Raw genomic sequence first — 25,058 nt, forward strand, 5'->3', positions numbered from 1 at the left:
CCGCTCACCCCAACCGCTTGCAGCAGATGGCCGCCCCTCCCTGAGCCTGGTTCTGCTAAAGGCTTCTTCCTGTTAAAAGGGAGTTTTTCCTTTCCACTTACACCAGTGTTTGCTCATAGGGAGTCATATGATTGTTGGGTTTTTCTCTGTTGTATTATTGTAGGGTCTACCTTTTCATATAAAGGGCCTCGAGGTGACTGTTGTTGTAATTTGGGGCAGTATGAATAAAATTGAACTGAACTGAATGTTGCTGAAGAATCAGTACTAATAAGACCAGGCAACATTTTCCAGTTTATTATGTAATTTTGGTGATCCCAATGCGAACTGTAGCCTCAGTGTCCTGTTCTTAGCTGATGAGTGTCACCTGGTGTGGTCTCCTGTAGTCCATATTAGAGATGGCACGATACCACTTTTTTATGTCCGATACCGATATCATAAATTTGGATATCTGCCGATACCGATATGAATCCGATAGTGTATTTTTTAATCAATAAAACGTTTTTTTTAATATCTTGCTGCATTTTGTATAAGTTTATACTCAAGTTTAAATAAATAACAACACTAAAGCTATTCTGTTATACCTGTATGTAAAACAAAAAAACACTGCGCCCAAAATATTTCATAGTTCAGCAACACTGATCAATCTAATAAACTTAAACCTACTCCATCCTCCCTATTCTGGTATTTTAAAGAGTACTTAGCAGAAATATTAAGCAACCTAACTAATAGGGTTGCAAACTCCCAGCAAAAAAAAATAGGGAACCACCCCCCCACCCTCCACCTCATGATGCTTAATCGATGTAATCAAATTTAATTTAATGCAGGGGGAAAAATGCACAGAAATAAATTATTTTTCAAGAATAATTAAATAGATTTAACATCTTTCTTCAACAGAATTGCAGACTGCACAGATGGTACCTTCCCAAAGGAAAAAGTAGTATAGCTTACTAGGCTATATTAGACTTAACAGTTACTATATACAGTAATGGACTACTATATATTTTACATCAGATTAAAACTTTGGGTGTAAGATTCAGATAATTATTTATTAAAAGCTAGACATTTTAAATGAGAATAAGAAAGAAAAGTATGTCTGTGTGCCCCCTTTTCCCTGTTCATGCCCTATCGGCCCCCCTGGCTAAACTTTGCTAGATCCGCCCCTGCACAGTTACCAGCTGTCAGCTACGTAGAAAAAGATCCTGGTGTAGAAAGTAATATTAAATAAATTCTAACAACAGCTTATCAAGCTTAAACGTGCTGCTGTTGTTCAACCACTGGTTTCCTCTTTCTGGTGAGAAGTGGGCCAAAAACTAAGAAGAGAGACGGACTCGCGACAGAAAAGCCGATCAGCTGATCATTAAGCAGTTTCATGATTGAAGTAGCAGCAGGAGAGAGAGAGAGAGAGAGAGAGAGGCAGTCGCTCCATATATCGGTTGTTAAGCTTAACGTGGGAATGATTTACAAAGATTCAGAGATGAACTTACACACTTGCTTTACTTCTCTCTGGGAAAACTTCCTCGGAGATGAAATGCTGGTTTGGTAGGGAGGCTACAAATACACACAGCCGCTCTATCACGTGACGCATACTGCTGCGACGTGCTAGGTTATGAGCCGAGTTACGCCGTGTAGCAAGTTTTGTGAGGTGCTTTTTTGATATTTAATGGATCGGATGACATTTTTTATTTCTCGCCGATATCCGATCCAGTAATTTGGGTCAGTATCGGACCGATACCGATACATAATATCGGATCGGTCCATCTCTAGTCCATATGCTTCAAAGTTCCCGTGTTGTTACAACCAAAGTATGCAGATGAGCACAGTTACTTGTTGCCTTCCTATCAACTCGGTCTCCTCTGACATCATCAAGGCATTTTCATCCAGAGAGCTGCCACTCACTGGATATCTTTCTTGTCAGACCAGTCTCTGTAAACCAGTTCAAAGTCACATAACTCACCTTTATTCCCCATCCTGATGCTCAGTTTGAACTTCAGCAGGATCCAGTCTGAATGCAGTGCTGCCATGAAACTGGCTGATCAGATTTTTGTGTTAACCAGCAGATTAACAGGCAAGTGTATATTGCCATCTATTCTTCTAATTAAAAAAAAACAACAAAAAACCATTTTATAAATATGACAGCTGATCACCACAGAAAAAAAATCACTAAAGAATGATTTCATCTAAACATCTTATGTTTCTTCCAAAGCCATCTGTACAGGCGGCGTAGCACTCAGTGTGACAAGTCAACTTGTTTTGATGCCTAAAATTACACTAACATTAACATTGGGGCTGCACTTCAGTTACATTTAATCTCTGCTGATATAATTTGCTTCAGGTTTAATTGGAAATAGATCTGAAAGCAAAGCAATGTTGGAGAGATATCACACCCACATAACTGTCAAATCACAGTTTTGCAGCCTCTGTGAGGTTCGAGCCACCCAGCTCGCTCAGGCTCCGCCTGTCTGATGGCGTGTTTACACTTTCAACAGCGACGTGAATCTGCATCTTGGAGCTGGCACAAGGCAAGCAAAGGCAGCTGCAGTCAGAGCCCAGCTGATGACTACAGTGTGAAACTGTTGGAAACAGCCTCTGTGGAGCGTTTTTGTAAATATGCACAACTTCTTAAACTTCCAGAGACTGTGTGGCTTTGTGATTTATACTGTTGCAACAGCTTTTATGAATAATATGATAAGAACTGACCAAATCTTTCCTATTGTGCTGTAAAAAACTCACAAGCTGAAGCTCTTCTTTTTCACCCCTCCCCAAACTCCTGACAGACAAAACAGATGGAGCGGTATTAATTTAAAGCCTAAACAATGTCCACATGACAGGAAGAACGGATTAAGTATTCTTCCTCATGCTGATTTGATCAGGAAAAAACCAAACCAAAACAATGTTCTGCTGTTACACAAGCTCAGAACAATCTTTTGGGGGTATAAGCTGTGAAAATGATTGCATTTTGTTATTCATTCTTTCAAAAGTTTAAAGTGTTAAACTTTTTAAAGTTTAAATGGTTAAAAAAAAAAAAAGGTTTTACAACAGTTTCAGGGTTCTTTAACTTTTTAACTGTGTGCAGCAAGAGAACATGTCAAATATATTAAATATACATTATGTTCATTTGCAGAAAACATGAAGATCTTTAGAAACAGTGACCATGAAATATGATGGCATGTCTTTGATTTCTCCAGCGTTCTCTCAATCTTTGCCTCATAAAGTTTGTTTCCTTGCAGCCAAAACTGGCCTTCAACTCTCAGAGTCCATGATGAAGGTCTCAAAGTTTGGGTTGAGCTCAGACACGAGCGCGTCCACAAAGTCCCCGATGGTGGGCCGTCTCTGCAGCATGCCTGTCACACACACACACACACACACACACACACACACACACACACACACACACAAACACAGGCACAGGTATTAGTGGGCGTTTGCAGGCTGCAAGGAGAGGCACCAGAATTAGTTTGCTGTTTTCAATCACTCCATCTCACTTCATTCATGCTTTCCTTAGTGCTGAAATATTTTTAATCTGATGTCAGAGGAGTGGTCATAAAAAAAGGAAAAGAAAAACCTTTTGTTTTTTGAGATCCCTTGAAGCAAGTGCTACATTTTTTCTCCCCAAATTAAGCTAAAATCGTTTTAAGTTAATGGATTTCAGCTGCAGCACTTTTTTTTTTAATTCCAGCTTCTCTTCCTCAACACTACAATGGATTTTTCCCAGTGCAATGTTGCTCACCATCATCTGCATTTTGAAGTGAAGATTTAAGGACATTGCCACATTTTACCACAAAAGCGCCTCAACACATCCTAAACTACTGCAGATGTAGTGCAGCACTTTTTACTCCTCACACAGTACTTACACTGAGAAAATGGGCTCAAACACTCACACCTTAACAGGCCTCAGCTGGTAATAACGTCCATCACAGTATATGCACTAAAGTAACCAAAATGTGCAGATTTCCTGTATATTTACAATGTTTTACAGGGGTGATAGTGAACTTATATTCTCTGTCTCACTCACACAGATTACACAAGAATGTGTCCAGTGTCGTGGAGCAAATATGACGGTGGAGCCGAGAGTGAGCTCTGGGAATGTCTGTGTGTTTTCAGAGCTTGTCTGCCAGCTCATGCATTGAGGACTCCCTAGCTCGCTTTACAATTCAGCAGCACGCCCGCTTTGAAGTCAGTTCATTTCCCCTTGTGCAGCTGCCAATGTAAATAGGCACTCTCCCCCTCCCCGTCTTTCCTGCATAGGTCACCTCCATTGAGTGCACGAACACACACACACGCACACAGGAACGTCTGCAGACACGCATGAATGGCGACGAAAAGAGTTTCACACAGCAATCCTGAATGTAGACAGATATCAAGATGTGGACAGTCACTCACACACACACACACACACACACCCACACCCACACACACACACGGGAGTCTGTGGTGTTTCCACCATGATTCTGACTCAGCAGGATTGCTATCTCTCCTTACCCACCAGTCGCACCCTGCCCCTTGGCTACAACGCGAGATACCATCACACAGGGGTCCCTAACACACTATAACCGCAGGGGCCCGGGATCCCTGTGAACACGGCAGCCACATCACAGAGACGACTCCAACCATAAACTGATAGTCATGTTTATAGAGCCAAAGGGTGTTTTCTCCTTTGACCGCTGCTGACGTCTGTGGCGTGTTTGAAGCAGAGACCAAAATGCATTATTAGATGCTCACAAAGAGTATGCTGAATTTATACCTCAGATCAAAGTGAGCGTTGTAATTTAAGCCCCAACTTTCTTTCATGGAGACTTTAGTTTTCCAATTAATGATGAGAAATATGAGTCGAAGACCACAGTCCTGTTAGCAGCTCTCAGTGGTCCGTCACGCAGGCTTCTCATAGATGCGTAAATGCTTTTGAAAATCTCAAGTTTAACCCAGAAGAGTTTTCCTGCCTTAACCTAATCAAATCCCCCCTTTACTTCTCAAATATGCAGCACAAAAATCAACAGAGAAACAGACAGACAGGTATGCACATGTCCTGACATGGCACTTGTTTACTTTGGTTGATTTTTTACAGCATGTGTGCAAACAGAGCTAAGGGCTACTGAGCTGAACTCTCCATACATACATACTGCAGCATCACCGTCACTTTATCATAGATTTCATTTCCTTGCTGTGTGTTCGAAGGGGCCTGACCTGCTACAAGTTTCTGTGGTGTTAAACAAGCAAAGTTTACTCTACAAGACTGATGAGAGACGCACAGGTGCTGCTGCTGCGTGTGTGTGTGTGTGTGTGTGTGTGTGTGTGTGTGTGTGTGTGTGTGTGTGTGTGTGTGCGTGTGTGTGTTGGGGGGGCTAAAGGTGGAAAAGGAAGTGCAATCTGTGAAGGAACTTAGTCAGGTAAACAACAGTTCCCATGCTAGCTGCTCAGCAGCAGCAGCTCGTGGTGTTGGCACACAGTTCTTACGGTACATGACAACAAGCAGAACAATACACAGTGAGGACTGAGATTTTCTCAGCCACGACCCCTGGGAGAGTTGGAGAGGAATGCACAGATAACCTCAGAGTCATAACAACACTGTGGAGGAGTATCTGATCTCAGAAGCTGCCCTTATACATACACACAGGGAGGAGGGGCCGAGCCACACAAGACCCCCCCCCACAGGGAGGAATCACCACACTGTAAAAGAGATGAAGCTCACAGGCTTGATGTTGTTTAGAACATATCGGATCTTTTCTCAATTTATGGCTTAAAGTATCAAAATATCAACTGAATACGGTTTTTTTTTACTCAGCTCATGATTTTCACTGAATCTGTTTAAGTGAATGGAAGCACTGGGTAGTTAAAAGGTACAGTCGGTAATTTTGGAGGTTATGTAATAGAAAAACTGAATATTGTACTCAGTGTGCAATTATGTCTTCCAACAAACAGATGGGTTCTCATAAACATAAAACTAATCCATTAAAAATACATTACAGCAGGTGCTGGTTGATGGAAGACAGCAGCAGCTGGCTGAAAGCTAACGCTGTGGAAGATAACGATGGGCTCAAATGTCCTAAAAATCACACTTTCAATCTGATTAATAGTTTGATTACATTCTCAAATCGTATGGGAGTTTATTCACCAAGTGTCCAAGTCCAACAATGTTATAATGTAAGAGACGGTTTCACTAACGCTAGTGTTGCCCCCCCCCCAAAAAAAATTTAAACTGCTGTAAATAACTTGTTGGCTTAGAATCTGTGAAAAAACGTATCAAACCCATCTCTCACGAATGATATCAAGTAATTTTGAACCACAGAAACCATTCCTGCCACAAGGCAGAAGCTGCTGTTTTTTGGCCAAGTTTTATATATCCTTTATTCATCCAGCTAAAAAGTCTCATCAACACTAAAAAGGATGAGACTCTTGACCATACCACATTTTTCAGAGTGATCTGGTTGAGAGAGCAGCAGAAATTGCAACAAATATAAAACAATAGGTTTGTAAAAAGTAAACGGACATAAATTGACACCCGGCATATTGAGACTGCAGTCATATTTACAACTGAGGTAAACAGCAGACTGACAGCCTGCACTCACTGCAGATGAACGAGGATTGCACTTGAATTAATAGGGATAAGAAAACTGAGTATGACTGAACATTTACAGTTTCTCAGAGCCTCTGGTGATGGCGGCAGCATGCTCTTTTGGTCAACAGACAGCTCAAAAGCCAGTAATATTCATTTTAGTGCGATATATAAAAAAGAAAAGCTGAAACCACCAAGGTTTGCCTGAACTATTACTGACATTATTACTATTAATGTCGTGTTTCTTAATATTATTTTTGACATTAAAAAAAAAAATACTCAATCGCTGCAACTCTAGTTGATTTTTTGTGATTTGTTCGAAACCACTTTAACAAATCTAGACAGCTGAGATCTACAGATCCATTCAAACAGGCCATCCAGGTACCCATGGCTCACGACGACAGCAGCGCAGAGGCACAGACACGGTGCGAGTGGCTCTGCGTCACAAACGGTGGGGAGAACTGTACACTTACTCTTGGCTTAGCACCGAGGAAAAACCAGAGCCAAACTAAACATAGGCTGTGCTTTGTGCCCATTGTTGGTACAGCCCGAGGACAGAGCCTTTGCAGTATGAGTCATCTCGTATTTAAGAGTTTCCATTTCCATTCATAATGGCACTGACACAGCTATTGAAGAGCGGGGCTTCTAATCATTACAGTCATCTCAGGGCTTGCATCGTTAGCCAACTTGGCCAACGGAGTTTTGGGATGTTAAAAGACAAACTGGAGCCTCAATGGACCAACTGGCCACTGACTACCTGCTCAAGGGTACATCAAAAGTCCCCCTCCTCCACCCCACCCAATTTATCCAGCTGATGTAAAAACATTCGAAGACCCTCTTCTTTAGCGCAACTTCCACTGCCTCCTGTTGTTTGTGACACTTGTTTTCTTTAAACAGGACAGTGGTTCTCAGGGAGATGGAAAACACTGCAAATTGCTGGCGTACAATAGCCCCTGGTTTTTCTGCTTATGTCACCAGCTATCAGCACAAAATGCCAAAAAAAACAAAACAAAAAAAACAAACCCAAAAAACCTTTCAAGGGCAAAATCTTTTCAGCTCCCTGAAACGACATCCTCAGATATAAAGACGTGCTGACGTGGGTCCAGCCTCATGGTAAAATCTTTAAATTACACTGGGATTTTACATTTCACATCAGTAAATAGATAGCCTGCAAAGAAAAGCTTGTTTATTTACTCAAAGGGTGGTGGGCGATGGGTATCAGTCCAACGAAGGCCACTGTGGCTGGCTAGCAGCTCTGAGTCTGGGTAATGACAGCTCAGGGGACATGAATTTAGTACAAGTGCTCTAAAATTGCAGTCCAGCCTGCAGCTACTGCTGGATGAATTTATCAAAGATCTGAGATGCTGACTAAAAACAAATAAATAAATGAATAACAGAAGTTTGGATGGCATGGATAAAGTCTGTCTGATGACCTCCATGATTTGATAAAGCAAAATAAATAAATAAATTTAAAAAAAGTGTGTCTCATCTTATTTATTTATTCTTGCAAAATAACACATATTTAATTTGTCCCCTTCAAACAGGCCATGAATGGCATTCGTGGTTCCCTCACAGAACACACAACAGATACTTTAACATTACTGAAAAAACTGAAACTTTTTCATAAAAACATATTGACCTTAACTCCTTGTTATAGCTTGTATTTTTGGTACTTCACAATTTAATAGGCTTCTTTTGAAGGCCAGTTGCAACTCCGAGGCAGCACTGTGCTACGTAGGAAATGTGCACAAACTGGAGCGTGCGATAACTAGCCTCGTCTCCTCTGCCGCCTCGTATTCCCCCGTAAGTGTTTGACACCGTTTTCACAAATCTTAAGGTACTTGCTGCTTCAGTAGCCGATTCTCATAACTATTCCAAACTTGTCACGGTGTGAAAAGTAGCTACGTCTGTCAGACCTGCAGGCAGGCCCGGGGGCTCGCCGCCTCTGTAATTACAGCTTTGAAGTTCAGGAAGCTTTTTCTACAAACCGCACTTAAGACAGGCACAGAAAGCAAGCAAGACAAGGGTGATGACAAACACTGCACTGGGAGGCTCTTTGTTGAGTAAGCACACACACACACACACACGAATTAAAAAGGAACATCAACACAACACAACCTCTTCATAAATTTTCCAAAGCAACACCTACGTAAAAAATTGCATCAAACAGATTTATTCAGCTTAATGCATCGAGTCATTCTAAAAGGTTTTTTAAGTGTTTATGCAGACAGACGGGTCTGCGGTGGGTCCACCACTTTAGTCCAAACTGCAATACCTCAGCCGCCATTGTTTGGATGGCCATGACACGCTGCCATTTCTGGTCCTCTGAGCATGAATCCTGTGACCTGCTGCAGGTCACTTCTACTGTGTAGTATTTAAATAAATGTTTGATGGATAATACAGATGCTCATGGCTCCCATGCAATTTACTTTGCAGCTTTTGGATGGATTACTATAAAATTTATTGAACATATTTATGTCCCCGCTCAGGGTGAATCGTAATAACTTCGGTAACTCGTATATCTGCGGGTCAGGGCCCCCCAAGGAGGGTCGGGCAGACAAAATAAAAAGCCAAAAAGCAGACAGATTGATGAAAAGCAAAGTAAATTACTCTCAGCACAGGCTCTTCCTGCACTTTATGGTTTGTCATGAAATGTGCTCCAAACAAAATCTATTGTCCACCCTTGCTGCGCAAAAACAGAATTGAATTTTCTTGAACTCGCACTTCAGTTAGCCATCACATCCCATCTGACACAGACTTAAAGTAAGAATTCAGGACAATTTTGGAAAGCCCCCCCCCCCGAGTTAAACATTTACCTGATCAAACACTGAGTCTGACTCAAGTGCGGGCTGTAAATTATGCTTTTTGCAGCTTAACATCTGGACTATGAGGTTTATCCAATCCGCTCCTCGACTTCAGACAGAACTATGCATCACTGTCTCACAAGTGCTGTGGGATTGTACAAAGCACCCCGCCTCGGGGTTTATTACTGACTGTACAAGCAGTCATAAGAACTATTCAGTCACGCTTCCCCCAGACAAAGAACGAACGAGGTCCCGAGTCCCTGCTACAGAGCCCGAGTAGATCCATTTTCTGTGCTCAGTGTTTGAGACTATGGGAACAGCCTGGGCCATGAAAGCCCTCTCTGTAGGAGGACCCAAGGTTCAGTTTAGCCAGTCGATCGGCTTTCACTCTCTCTCTCTCTCACTGCAGTGATGCTGCCGCAATGAATTTAATACCTGGGTTTACATTTCAACACCATCTTTTCCTGGGAAACATCCAGGAGCAGGCAGGGAGGCATCCAGATAAAGACTGGCCTCTGATTGGCCTTTCCAGGTCTGCTCCGGTTCCCCGTGTGCCCTTATGCCCCTTCTACCACCTCACCTAAGGGGGATAAGCAGGGAAATGATACACACCTCCATTTACAAGGCTCTTTGTTTGAAAGGATTATGTGTAATGGGTTGGATCTGGATTCTGTCTCCTTCCTCTAGTGTTCTGGTCTCTGCTGGCCTAATCCCCACTAAGGACATAAAAAAAGCCATTCTAATTCACTTCAAATCAAATTTCCATTCCTCAATAAGATTTCAGGATGTCTGCTATGAACCCATCAACCCTTCAGCAAAGACTGTGGAAACTTAAATATTTCAGCACATGTGCCGATGTTTTGTAGTTTTTCATCAAAATGGTGAGGTGGCTCAATGAGGGTTCTTTAAACTGCAGAGAGTTTCTGCTTTAGCAGAAGCATTTCTCCAGACACGGAAAAAAATGTATTATTATAAAATTATTATAAATGCAGGTGCACACAATGGACAGGCTGCCAAAAAATGTGAGAGTGGATCTACCATCTAGCCCTCCCAAGGCTCTTTCATTTGATCTGCATCTTCTGTCAGACAATGCAATCGCTGGGTTAATCATTATTCCCAGAGCAGACGTTTTTTAGAGCCTTCCTTCCCCTGTGACTTGCAGCCAGAGCGATAAAAACCACCATTAAAACTCTGCTTCACGCAGGGCTTTGGACTATAACTAGAGTAGCATTCGCTACAAAGAAAACCATAAAAGCAAATCTCGTAAGTTAAGCAACAGTTAATTGGACAACAGATCTTACAGCGAGGATCTGATCCAATGGTGGTTTTAATTTCAGAGTGTGGGTGCAGCCCTGTTTGGAGCTGTCACAGGAACAATCCAGTGGAGGAGGGAGGGGGTGACCCTGAGGGAGAGATTTACAGTACGCTCCTAAACGTTACCCGATATCACTATCTTTCTATCTGTGTCTCTCTCTTCTCACCTTCTCCACTTTTGTCCTGTCCAGACAGGCCACAGCAACTGCTGGAGGAGGGGTGTAGAAGGAAAGAAAGAAGAATGCGTTTGATTTGCAGTTCAAGTCCACCCTCTTCCAACACCCTCTGTTTGTGCTTTAATGTGAAAGGTTTCTTCCTTGATGAAGCATTGATGAAGCTCAACTACCCAAACTCCTTGAAAGTGCATTACACATCTTTTTTTCTGATATGGTGGAAATTTCATACACTCAAAAATGTCACTTCTGCTGATTACTTCAAGTAATCAAAGGAAACTGCTCCTGGACATCATCACAAAGGCCCAGTTCCACTCCTAAGCAAGCATCATTTCTACTACAACTGCAGTTTGATGAGTTTGCAGTCCAGCTTGTCACTAATTTTTATACCTCAAATATCTCAAATATCAGCATATTTAAAATAAAAACGAGCGCTAACATGCTAATCATTAGCCATCTCGAATTGGGATTAGCATGCTAACAACTGCTAATCAGCACTAAAAAGACAGTAAAGTGTAGGCCAGTGAAACTGTAAACCTTTTCATGCATTTTTATTCCTTACTAATTGTTAATTAATAAATTAATAAAGCATATACTTAGCTTGCCTTGACATTTATGTTCCAAGGAGTAACCTCCTGAGATTAAAAATGAAGTCAATGCAACAATGGCGAAAACTGCAGTTCCTCTAGGTGCCACTTGAGGCAGCATCCAAACGTAGGCTCTTTCCCACAGACTCCCGTATTAAATTAAACTTATTTCACCAGTCTTGAAAAGCATATTTAAAGACTGGTATAAAAATGTTTTTGCCTCTATGGATAATTTCCATAGCAATTCCGAGTGGGATGATTTTTTAAATTTTAAATATTTGCTTGAATAAGTCAGTTAGGGGCGTGACCACGCTGATTTAGAGGTCCTGTCTGCTAGCATCATCCACTTATAAAGGGCCTCTCTACTGTATTTGTGTGCTACTGGTGCCGTTGGGATCATTTTCTATGTATCTATGAAGCGCCTTGAGGCGACTTTTGTTGTGATTTGGCGCTATATAAATAAAATTGAATTGAATTGAATTTTAATAGGTTATCTGACTAATATAATGACTTGCTCTGTGGTACACACCATCCCACAAGTGTGTGCTTCAGTTTTGGCGAGTGAAATTCTAGTTTTATTAACACGTTACTTGGCACTAATCAGAATATGAGTGTCTGTGGGTTTCACCCATAAATGCCGCTTGGTAAGGCCTTACTGTACGCTGCGACAGGGACACAGATAGCTGGAAACCCAACGGTTGAGTAGCCATTCCTGTTAATGCTGCGTTGGTCACGTAATGCGCTGCTGCAATTTCATCACACAACCACATCCATACGTACGGTGGCCCCTAGAGACAAAGCACGTACAAACTCCAAAACACTTGCAAACCCCAAAACACATGCAAACCCCAAAACACATGCAAACCCCAAAACACTTGCAAACTCCAAAACACTTGCAAACTCCAAAACACATGCAAACCCCAAAACACATGCAAACCCCAAAACACATGCAAATTCCAAAACACATGCAAAATCCAAAACACTTGCAAAATCCAAAACACTTGCAAACTCCAAAACACATGCAAACCCCAAAACACATGCAAATTCCAAAACACAACGGAAGTGCTCCAGGACGCTAGGGGCAGTGTTGAGCTTTTGTTACCTAGTAACTACACAAGCCAGGAAGTACCAATGACCGGATTTGGGCTGTATCCCAATTCAGGGTCTGCAGCCTTAAAGGCCGCATTTTAAGGCCGATTACGGCACAGCGACACGACGAAGGCTGTCCCAATTCAAAGGCCCTCAAATGCGTCCTTAATTTCCCTGAATTTTAAGGATGGGCCCAACATATCCCAGATTTCATAGCGCGGCGGTGGTGTGGATAATTTTGCCGAAAAAAACGGCGGAAGCGGAGCCGCCGAAGAGTAAACTTTCAGAAGTAAGTACTGAATATTATGTCACTTATTTATGCGCAAATGTTTTTATAATGAAGAACATTAAAACATTACTGTTGGCCACATGTCGGGAAAGTTATGTGACATTAGCGATGTTTGTACTAACTTGGTTTTAAAGCCTTTACTTCAAAATATACGCCGTTCAATAGTTGACTTTAATCTTACAGAGAATGTGATGATTTTATGGATAATTAAAGTCAGTCATATATCCACAAACACAACAGGCTGAAAGTCAGTGATGCTGCTCGGTTTGCAGTCCTGAATATCACGGCACAAGCAGGATTCACTGCACTGTTAATGTTAGCTATGTTATATTGCTGCCTCTGTTCGGTGGTGTCGAGCCAAACGGACTTTAACGTGTGTTTGAACGAGCTGACGGTTCACTCGTTAAGCTGAAAGAAAGATGCTTTAATCACAGGAGTCACACATGTGTCCACTGTACCATCTGGGAACTCTTTTTGTTTCGTAATAACACAAACACTAAATCCTCCTTCTTTTGTGCTGTTTTGTAGCAGTGTATACACCTGAGACTGTCACCTGTCTGTCTGTCCTTCACTCTCTCTCTGTTTCTTTCTCTCTGATTGGGTAATAAAAGTATGAACATTCGTTTATAAGTTACACTTGTGTTTGAATCCTGCAGCTTATCACACATTTGATTTCCATGTGTGACAACTGCAAGTGTCCAGAGTGAGGACAGACTGAGGGACCCACTGCTGCACATCATCTGTGAGGCTTTGCACCCCTGATGATCCACCAGGACAAACTCAGCAGTGTGTGAGGAAGAGGAGGAGGAAGAGCCAACAGCAGCTGACAGATGGAGAGACTAGACAGACTGTTCCCTGTTTGTGAAGGACTGCTAGGAAAGTTTAACATAACTAATTGTCTGTCCTGAATCAGTCTTATTAGGTAATGTTCAAATAATTTTATCATTCCAGGGTTTTCAGTGTGGGAGAAAGTACTCAGGGCCTTCAGGTTACACACTATGAAAGGCAGCAACAAGTTTAACATTCAGAAACCTAAAGTATGTATCAGCAGCAGAATGGAGCTAAAAATAAATGTTTGTTTCAGTTCTATGAAGCTTTGGGTATTTTGGATTAGTAGCACTGCTGTGTTTGTTGCATCATATTGCTGTAATTGTTTATATGCTTTATATATTCTGAGGTAAGTTGATCTATAGTGTTACATCATATTTTATAAGGATGTTATGTGTTTGTATACTTTCTGCCCAGTTTGACCCATTTAGCAGAAGTCAGCCTGTTTAAGGCTCTGATATCTATTCTGTATGACTTAAAGCAGTTATGACATGGTCTGATTTTCTCACCCAATAAAGGAATATTCAATATATCAGTCTACTCTTCATTTTATCAGAAACAGTTATCACAGCTTGTACATTTTCTTTTTATAAATATATGTAAGCAATGAGCCAAATTTAGTAATGCCAACATACTGAAGGAACAACATTTGTCTCTTATATATGATACACCTATATATACACTGTCAAAGACACTTGTCTTTGAGTGAAGATTTAAGGTGATAAGACATATAAATAACTGCAACTTGAATCTGTACTGAGGCTCAGTATTTGACACAGAGTTCATGTTCACTGCTGTAATAGCTAATAATGATTAATATAATAACTATAATATTGGCCATATTATATTTACATTACCAAAGTGATATGACTTTAGTCTCATGAACAACATTAGCTAATTGTTATTTACTAACTAATCTTAAATGACTGTTCAGTACAGAAATGAAGCCCAAAAATCATGTTTTACTGTCCTGTGGTCTCAGCCTCAGATACTTATCAAATCACACAAAGCTCTTGTAGAAACAAACAAACAAATTAACAAAATATGTTCTCCTTCATTTCTGTCAAACAAAGTTGTATGACACGTTTCCAGCGGTTAGTATCATGGTTGCTAGGCAACCTGGGAAGCGAGACGGAGACTAGACCGTCCCATACAGACAAACTTGCCGTTTATTTTGCAAATCGAGCTCAACACTGCCCCTAGCGTCCTGGAGCACTTCCGTTGTGTTTTGGAGTTTGCATGTGTTTTGGAGTTTGCAAGTGTTTTGGAGTTTGCAAGTGTTTTGGAGTTTGCAAGTGTTTTGGAGTTTGCAAGTGTTTTGGAGTTTGTACGTGCTTTGTCTCTAGGGGCCACCGTACATACGGATATATCAGCACTAAACACCTTAAGCAAAGACACTGCCAGTTTAGTTGGTGCACTCGCAACATAACAGGAGTCCCATGTACAACTGTGAGAGGCCACTGACATTTGACCTTATATGGAGATTGGATAAAAGTAACCAGATCACCAAAATTATTACGTTTACTGTGACACATTCGTCATAAATTGATCCATTTGGTGCCAATAATCAAACAAAAGGAATGTGAATGTCATGGTGTTACAACAAGAAAATTGAGTCACAGAAATCCTGAGGATTTACTGAGAACGATGAATCTATTGAATAGTTACTGGAATATTTTAGTTTGTTTGATCTGAAACACAAAAGTGGTCCGGTCTGTGTTTTCAGCCCTGCAGAGTCAGCAGCGTTAGGCACTCAAACCTATAATCAAACATTTCGGTCTTTCCCTCCTTCATGATCGCCTGTGTACACAAAAAGCACTAGAGCCATATCGTTATCTTTTTAATTATCTTCTTTAGTTAACCTTTAAAAGCAGATCAAATAAGGGCTGGACTAGCAAGGGGCACTGTGTAGCCGCCGCAGAGTGAGCTCGCCGAGAGCAGGACGGGCTTTGTCTTTGGGCTGACAAAGCTCCTGTAAACAAAGATAAGAGACCTTGGGAGGTGTGTTAACCTAGTAAACATGTACCACGGTGGAATCTAAAGCGCAGAGTGGGACAAACCATAACAGTGGTAGCTGTGACCACCTGAAACAACAGCAGCTGGATCAGCAGCTTCCATCTTTCTTTTAAGTGAGGACGCCTTTTCTGCTTCATATGAGAAAAGAAAAACAACAAATCCAAGCAGGAGTCACACTCTCGGCTGTCCAGCAAGTCAAAACAAATTTTGTGGCACAACCTGCAGTAATTAGACACACCCTTTTTTTTAAAAAAAATTCATGGGGCAAGACGCCAATGGACTGACAACTCCATAATCTGGGAGGAAACCTGGAGATGAACTGTGGCGAAACCTCAAACTGTTGGCACAGAACGGTGCTTTACAGATGTTTGTGGGCAAACATGATATTCTATCAGTATTTGTGACAAAAAGATTGAACCTACCCTCCACCATCAGCATGGGCTCCTTAGCTCCTCCGTGGGCCAACATCTCCCGTCGGTACCGCTCACCCATTTCCCTAAGAAAGAAACCAAGACGGAAGACAGGCAGGAAAGAGAAAGAGATAAGGTTACAGACACCTGTATTCCCCTGTCAACCCCTCCATCGCTGCTGCTGCCACTGGGAGCCCAGGGCCAAGTCTGCCAAGTTGTCTGTAAACAACAGACAGGTGATAAAAACAACAGAGATCTGACAACTGCAGGTGTTACCGAGACGAGGTAAAGGAGGCCAGGGGGACAGATGGACAGAAAGGGAAACAAACAGGAAGTGAAACTGCTGCAGGGCTCAATGCGATGCTGATACGATTAAGGGTTGGTTTTCCACAACAGAACCTTATTGCTTGTCCAGGGGCAAATGCTTTAGATAGAGGAGGATCTGGTAATGTGGATGCTGGTGTGTGTCCGTGAATCACAGCAGATGCCACATTCACATTAAAGCCAGGGCTTTGATACAGATGATATGAACTATGTTTCTGCAACTCTTCACCACCTGTACTTCAGTTTCAGGGTAATGTAGTCATTGTTAGGACGACTCCTCATTCCAGCCAATTTAGTATGTATTGCCCTTATAAATAATGAACCATGTGTCCAGTTAAATATCTGCCTCCCTACAAAAATAACTCCTCTATTCGGTTCTCTCTATTAAAAACATCTTTAACTCAGCAAAAGCTCTGATGGTAAAGTTCAACACTACATCCCTTTGAGATTATGGCCTTTTAAGACAGTTTTCCGTATAATTCAGCTTAATTATATATATATATATATATATATTTAACAGTATGTTAAGCTTTGGTCTCACCTGTTTAAAGGATCCTCTATGAAGCATTGTTTCCACACCATCGAAGCCACCGCACGTGACATGAGGTAGGAGTAGTACTTGGCCCCATACCCAATCAGGTGGCTGAATCTCAGCTGCCATGCCTTAAGAAGAAAATGAACATTGAACAAGAAAAATAAACAACTGTATCACTTTAAAGACAGCGAAGCCAATCCTGACAAAGCTAACGCTAGGCTAAACCCACACGGCTGCACCTTTCCTAACAGCATCTGTCGCGTGTCACCGTATCCAAGGTGACACGCGACTGTTGCGCCGGACAGATTACTTTAAAAATGCAACTTTAAAATCTGCTAATGAGTAAAAACAGCAGATTTTTTGTAGCTATTCACACACTCCATCAAATTTAAAAATGAAAAAATCATTTGTATTCAAAAACCAAATCATGAAGATTTGGCACCTTATACTAAAACAAATAAAAATGGGTAAAATAAAAGGATAGAGTGAGGTTTTTTTTTTTTTACCATTACCCTACATCCTGGCAGCGTGCGCATCTCACAAGTGCTCTTTAAATGACCATAACTCCTCCGTCACCGTTAGTGCCAAAATAAGAGACAAAATGTCAACTGTTTTGGTAAGAAGAGAAGACGAGCTTTACCGGTATGTCACGGTAGAACAAAGCATCTACAAGGTACTGCTGTTTATCGCCGACAGAAAAATCATCTGTTTGTCTCGTTTAGGGAGACATTTTAAAGGGTTCCTGTATAACACTGAGGTGATAAAAGGCCAAACACCAAACAGTTTGATGTCTTTAAAACAGTCATATTTGAAATAAGTAACCAAGGTGTAATCGAGCAATCTTGGACAACCTAGCTATAATCTAACTTTACATCTTTTCGTGTGTAAGTACCTGCACTCAGTTCAGCTCATATTTCTAATCTCATTACTTCACCCTTTAATATCCAGCCCTTCATGTTGACACAGCCTGCTCTGAAACATCCAGACAGTCAGACACCTGCCAAAGTACTTCAGAGGCATTTGTGGTAACGCCTGCTTCAGTCAGTGACTCAGGACCAGATTTTGCAATGACTACACTCTGACTACAGACCGACGAGGTGAAAACAACACGTCAGTAGATATTAACAGAAAGCAGACTCATAAATACGCCAAACATTCTCAATCTTTTGAGCTGCCTACGTCGTCTTCACTGATGATATTAAACTGGTGAAATGAATACAAGTTTCCTTGAACAAACATCTTTGACAAACATTAAATCACATCCTGTCAGGTCCTTTTATAAAACGGACAAAACATGGAAATTCCTAACAGCTAGAAAGCCCCGTTCGCTCCTTTTCTCCCGTGTTGTTGCCTGAGGGGGAGCTTCTCCATATCTATAAAGACAAGCTCCTTTATGATCTCTGAAAACGGCGACACTGGGAAATTCAGCTGGCAAACACTCAAACATTCAGCCTGCTAGAAAAGGCAGCAGCTGCTGTAGTTAACAAAACATATCAGACTGCAGACGCCTCCTTGCACATCCACATGGGGGGGAAGCAGACTTCATACACGTTAAAGATTTGAACTCCAATTAAAGTGAAATAATCATGAAACTGAGGGATGTGCTTGCAGACTGGTGCCCAAGAAGCTTCCAAAGGATCGTCTGACATCAAGGTACATGTTCTCCAGCAAAAAGCCAAATAATGCATTAGTGTGGATAAAAAAACCTTAAATTCTTTATGCTGGGAAACATCTATTAAACTCACGTTTGTGAAAAAATATTTAAAAACCCTACTGATGCTATACATCACCCTTAACATAAAAAGGTTAATCTTTTTTTCAGAAATTTGAATAATAAAGGGATATAAGAGCACTGTAGGTTGTAAGCTCTAAAACAGCTGCTTTTTGAGAGGAGCTGTGTCTGCTGACCTAAGCGCGGTCGCTCAACAGCATGAAAAACACTCCCGTGTTGACTTGACAAGACTCCTCAGGGCTGTAGTGACTTTAATAAGAGTCGATAGCACTCCTGAGAGGAGTCGCGGCTCAGGAAAGTGTGGGTTAGAGAAGCAGGAACACAAATACAGGAGCTTGGATCAGCTCTTTCAAGTGCTATGAAATAGAAAATGTAGGTCGCGCTAACAAATGCGATAACACATCCAGAAAATTATGAAAAGCCTGCTTTGATTTGTTTTAATTCGGAGGCTCTTTGATTCCTCTGTGCTTCCTGACTGCTGATGTTTTGGTAATAAATAGGCTGCTACTGGTAAGATGTCGCAGCCTCTGATAGGATGCTTTAAGTACTCATCACAAAGTGCCTTGATTATCAGGCTTCCAAGCTTCTCTTTGTTTTCAATCCCTTCGTCTCACATCAAATGATTATCGTCAGCTTTTCTGAGAGAGTGTGAGCGGGTCACATGTCAGCAAGATATCCTTTTGATCCTCACATACAAAAGGAAACTGAGTAAGCCCTTGCTTTTTACTCTGCTCCTCTTCAGTGTCAGTTAAAAGACATTTTTAGGTCTTTCCAAACTCGACTTGTGAGAGGAACGTGAGCCGTCGCATACACATCGACTCATCCTTTGGGGAAATAAAAGGGACGGGCATGCAAGTGTTAAAGGCACGGATTGGCAGTTAGAGAAATGTCAACAAAAGCGAGCAGGACACCTCGCTTTCTGCCTCTTATTCCCAAATATTATCTTCAGCTCAAGAGTGAGCATGTGGTCTGTGTTACTCGCAGCTGATCCTCTCAGTCTGTACACAGCAGGAACTGATAGCCCTCCTCTATAAACTATACACATGTCAGCATCACCCTAATGTTTATAATCTGTGGCTCTCCGTAACCCATTAGCCACTCCAAACTTCTCTTTACTGCGGAAACTTTTTCCTGAGCTGCGTTTCCATGAAGGCAGTCAGACAGGGATGGATTCAGAGGGTAAACCACACAAAAAAGAACATTTTAAAGATCTAAACAAATCTGTTTTCACTTGCTCCGATCCAATCGTGATCTAATACTCGACGTTTAAGCACTGCAATCACCCTCAGTTCAAATGAGGAAAGCGATCTCGCTTGTGGTTGTGGCTGTGCACACGGAGGCAAAGTGCCTGTTAGAGCTTCCTTTATGGCTTGAAAGCTTGAAGAGAAATGACTGCGACAGTGGGAAACTATATAACATAAACCGCAATCTCCGGAGAGGGAGCTACAAAGCGAGGCAAGTACAGAGGAGTGGGAGGACTCCTGTGAGGAGAAACGCTGGCTGGGACACGGTCGTCCGGGCAGAATATACAGCAGTCCTGTAATCTTTATTCCTGATGGCAACCCCACATAATTACAGCCCTGAGTAAATGCTGTATGAAGGCCATTTCTGGCTAAATTATGACTGTTTTTGATTCCCTTCTGTCTCCTGGCCTCATCCTCCTCAGCCCACAGCTGCTAAAGTGGGGGAATAAAGCACTTTTTTCATTAAAGAGGAGGGAGGAAGAGGCTCAAATATTTCCCCCTGGGAGGGTTCATTTAAAGTATCCCCCTGCTTTGTTATTTTAGCAGCCCTTCAAAAAACAGCTTTAATCCTTTAAACACTGCTGTGCCTGGGTGAGAGATAAAAAATCAGTGAGAGAAAGAGGAAGGACAGTGAATAAGAAAGGAAAAAGTGAGTAGAAAGTTAAAGACTAAAAGGTTTCTGTGATCTCATTAAATGGGTATTGAGAGAAGAGCACAGAACCCCAAATTATCAGCAACTTCCAAGCTTGTATTTTATCCTGTAGTCATGACGTCAGAGAACATAAGTCACTGGGGGGGGGGGAAGGAAAAAAAAAGGAGGTCAGGCTGTACCGTGTTGGGAGCATAAGGCAAGCCGTAGAATTTCTGCTGCATGTCCTTCAGGATTTCTGTGGTAGAGCGGTTCTGTGGTTCGCTGTGGTAGATCTGATCCAAGACCGCATAGAAAATCTACACAGCAAGAAAAAAAAGAAAAAACAATCACCAACGTGCAAACTCTTAAACTGCAGAAATAGAGTTAAACGGTGACTAATGTTACAGCATTTGACATAAATGCCCATTAAACTTTTAACATGTTTTGTGGTTGTCTTGTTTGAATCAGTTTTAGCTTTGTAAAGAAAAACAGATAAGCAAGGAGCACAAAACCAAGAGCTTTCCTAATAAAAAAAAGGGATAAAGGCTAAAACAGAATGGGAACCAATCAAAAAGATAAAAACAAAACCAAACCTTTCATAGCCACCAGATGCTGTTTATGAACAGAGGACGACTGTTCTTTATCACATCAGCTCCTCAGGGTTTTTTTTTTTAATGTTTTTATGACTTTTGCACCACGGGTGTTAGTATGAGATTTTCAGTTGGGTTTTTTTTCTTAGGGGTGGGCGTAACACTAAAATAGTGCCACACAAGCATCATAAATTAGCTGACGTGTTATGGTGGGTTCCTGCTGTTCCGTGCTCTGTGACAACGTACATGCAAAGACATTAATCTTACCTGCAACTGGGTGTCTGCAGCTCCACACACCTTTTTGGACTCACACAAGCGAGCCACCATACTCTCGGGTAGCGGCTAAAGAGACGATAAAACAGATTAAAGCTACAAGTGAACAGAATTTTCATCTGAAGCCTTAATCCTGTAAATTTTAATGGCAATGCCATGACCGTAATACTTCATCAGAACATATTTCTGTACTTTATCGATTCAAATCTGTCCTCAGTTTAAATCATTTTGAGTGTTTAAGGTTTACCTGTCCGGTTTCATAGTGTCGTGCAAACTGGCTGATGACTCGGTAGTCGGTGGCAAAGTATTCCATGAGGATGGAGGGGACTTCAGCAAAATCAGTTGCACATCTGGTTCCTAGAGAAGGGATGAGAGACTTTAAAACAAAGCAGGATATAGGTGACTTTATTCTTGGCTGCTTAAGTGCTTTGGCTTTTATGCTTAGAGTGTTAAAAACGAAAAAGTGAGCCAGAATGAGAAACCAAAGTCTTTACAGCCCCAACCAAAAGTCAGAATCAATACAAGTCCTTGTGATCTTGTGACACTCAGCAATATCAATAAGTAAGCAAAAGCACATATGGCAGGAATAGATGTGTAGAACAGAGGTGAAAAAGAGCAACTGTCATGAGATTTACACAACACAAACTTAACCAGCATGTCTAAACATTGTGCCCAGTAAAGAAACAACCTCCAGTGCAGTTAATAGATACTGTTGTCAGGCTCAAATAAAGGCTTTGGGATCTTAAATTACTACTGAAGGTATCTGCAAACCAAACCATATCAAATGACAGCGTTAGCAGCCAGCTATCGTCTACCCTCTCCTCGGGGCTTACTTTCCTTGTTCAATTCACCACAGTGTAATGTATAACCCCTTCCTACAGCTCTGTATCAATCTATGTAATTCTACCTTGCGACATTTGGAAATGCAAAGCCATAATGTTCCAATATTATTACTTCTCTAAATCCTCAAGCAAACCAGGGTCCACTGAAGAGCCCTACTCATTGTAGGGGTCACTCCGCACCTGTCACGTGCTGGTAGCGAGTGCGTCCCAGCATGGAGTGCATAGCGTGGCCCATCTCGTGGAAGAGGTTCTCCATCATGCCGGGAGTGAGCAAGGTGGGGGCGCCCTTGGTCGGGTGAGGCAGACTCAGCATCAGCACCACGACTGGCAACTGGTACTGACCCGTTTCCTGGCACTGACCCGTTTCCTGGCACTGGCGCCCACCGCGGATGGTGAAGTGACAGTCCTGGGAGGAAAATGAGGAGTGAGGCTAAAGTGCTACTATAGAAAACAATGCTGATATATACTAATGAAGTTACCAAAACCTAATTAAATACAAACTCAAAAAATGTTGGGACACTTTTAAAAATGTGAAAAAACAAACAGAATGTAGAGTTTTTCAAATCTCATGAACGAATTTTACTCACAATAGAAATAAACTTTTTACACAGAGAAAATGTATAATTTTAGGATCATCCAGTATTGAATTTCATCCTTCTGCACAAAGAATTCTCTGAATGTTTTGATATTATGTCGATTAAGAGACATTGATGTTGAACATTATCCTGAAGTTCTCCCATAATTTGTGGACAGTTTTTTGCAGATTGGTGAACCTCTGCTCATCTTTACTTCTGTGAAACTCTGACCTGTTGTCGATTAACCTAACTGGTTGCAAAATGTTCCTCCAGCTGTTTCCCTTTAGTAGCATTTAGCTTTCCAGCCTTTCGCTGCCCCAGTCCCAACTTTACTTGAAATGTTGCCTTTTTCATGAATTAGTCTAAGTTTAAACATGTATATATTAAAATATGGTTTCTATGTTCGAGTGTGAATAAAATGTGGCTTTTCTGTTTTTAATCCACATTTCACAAAACTCGTCTGGGAATGGTTAACCACATTTCAAAGAAGGAAGAGACACTTTAAAATCTCGAGTACGTCGATGAGTGTGTGCTCATACCTGATGAGGTTTATTTTGCCGGTGGAAAAAGTCACAGTAGATGTATCCCAGTAATCCCTCCGTCTCATGGACCACAGCCTGGAGAAATGCACGCACAGTGATGTAATCACCCAATAACTGCACACAGACACAGCATCAGAAACTTTGATCTTTAAAAACGGTCCGTGGATTAGCGCTTGGCACAGACTATTCCACACAAGCGAACCTTTTTTCTTCACTAATAATGAGTTACCAGTTTGCGGACATCCTCGCTCCAGACCTCTCCAGCTCTGGGTTGTTCAGACATGAGGGAGACGCCGTACAGCTGAGAGAAGAGATTGTTCAAACCCTCCATACAGGAACCAAGAGACAAGTAGGGACTGTACAGACTGGGCTCTATGTTGTACCTGCCGTGACAAATCAGAACATATCAATGAAAGAAGGAGCGTGTGACCTTCAGCACCGTGATCCAACAAAGTACATAAAAACAACAAATAGGAATCGTGTGCATCTTCTAAAACAGAAAGATCAGCAGTGGGACTTCAAAATTTATATTTTTTAGAGTGTCAAAATGGCCCAAAAGGCCTTTTTTTTTTTTTTATTACTGAACCAGAACTTGAAGCCCAGATGAAGAAAGAATGGTAACGCTTGCCCGCTTTGAACCAGGACATATTTCTGTATACGTTTAGCTGCAGGTTGCTCACTTGACTAGCTAAGAAAAAAAGAAAACGGATCCTGACTATCACTCATATGTGAGCTCAGCTGGCAGGGCAAAGCCACCACAGTGCCAGGGCTCAGGTTTGGCGAGGCCGTCTCTCTCCTGGGGCCACCCATGCTTAAAATGGCTCCTTTCATTCATGCTGCTTATAAGGCATCAAAGATAAAGACCACCGAGCCAAAACGGTTGTTTAGCTAGAACACCACATCCATATATTATCAGTGATGAATAACAGGCCACTGCTGAACACAGCTACTAGCTGTGTTTACCACACACACGCTCTAGTCCCTGTTTCAGTAGGTTCTGAACACACACCGGTTCAAGCTGGTACTGCTGGAAAAGCACCGATAAAAAGAAAATGAGTGACTGAGAGAAACAAAAAAAGCCTGCGATTGTGACTAAAGAGCCTCAGTGGGAGGAATTAACATAATGTGAGCATGTAAGAGTGTACTTGTATGACCGTCTTTGTGAGGACCAACTTAAATTTGGGATCTTGGCTGTTCGTTTCCTCGCCGTCATACACCGATTCAAAAAGGCTTTTCTTTTTTTAAATGCCACATCATTTTTTAGGCAGCATGGTGGCTCCCTGTCATTGCGTGGTTTCTCTCCGGGTACTCCGGCTTCCTCCCTCAGTCCAAAGACATGCGCTTAGTGCCGTTAGGTTAACCTGTCATTCTAAATTGTCCATAGGTGTGAACGTGAGTGCGAATGGTTGTCTGTCTCTCTGTGTTAGCCTTGGGTCAGGTGGGCAACCCATCCATGGTGTGCCCTGCCTCTCGCCCTATGGTAGCTGGGATAGCCTCTAACCCCACCCCATGACCCTGACAAGGATAAACGGAAGAGGATGGATGGACCAGTCCCAGAGTACTGGCAGCATGAGGAAGGAGAGCACAGACCCCACTCCTCCTCAGAAAATCTGTAAAGACTCATCAAGTCCAAGTTTCAAGAAAACTTAGTAGCTGCTTAAGTTCAAAGAACACCTGACAGATCACTAATGTCTGCAATAAAGAGTTTCC

General features: G+C 41.8%; 1 protein-coding gene across 1 annotated transcript in view; it reads right to left on the reverse strand.

The window, feature by feature from the left end:
- Positions 1-1,934: 1,934 nt before the first annotated feature.
- Positions 1,935-25,058, reverse strand: part of LOC146373987 (mitochondrial intermediate peptidase-like) — a 28,600-nt gene continuing 5,476 nt past the window's right edge. Inside the window, exons 12-20 of the mRNA XM_084950212.1 lie at positions 23,578-23,731; positions 23,346-23,423; positions 22,412-22,637; positions 21,637-21,746; positions 21,384-21,458; positions 20,727-20,843; positions 16,926-17,047; positions 16,073-16,146; positions 1,935-3,341 (exon numbers count right to left, since the gene is read on the reverse strand). Of these exons, the coding sequence (XP_084806338.1) occupies positions 3,241-3,341; positions 16,073-16,146; positions 16,926-17,047; positions 20,727-20,843; positions 21,384-21,458; positions 21,637-21,746; positions 22,412-22,637; positions 23,346-23,423; positions 23,578-23,731 (1,057 nt within the window). The 3' untranslated portion in view covers positions 1,935-3,240. The remainder of the gene's footprint in view (positions 3,342-16,072; positions 16,147-16,925; positions 17,048-20,726; positions 20,844-21,383; positions 21,459-21,636; positions 21,747-22,411; positions 22,638-23,345; positions 23,424-23,577; positions 23,732-25,058) is intronic.

Source organism: Perissodus microlepis, chromosome 14 (assembly GCF_051167445.1).
Source record: "Perissodus microlepis isolate ML-2025 ecotype Zambia chromosome 14, ASM5116744v1, whole genome shotgun sequence".
NCBI classification, from domain to species: domain Eukaryota; kingdom Metazoa; phylum Chordata; class Actinopteri; order Cichliformes; family Cichlidae; genus Perissodus; species Perissodus microlepis.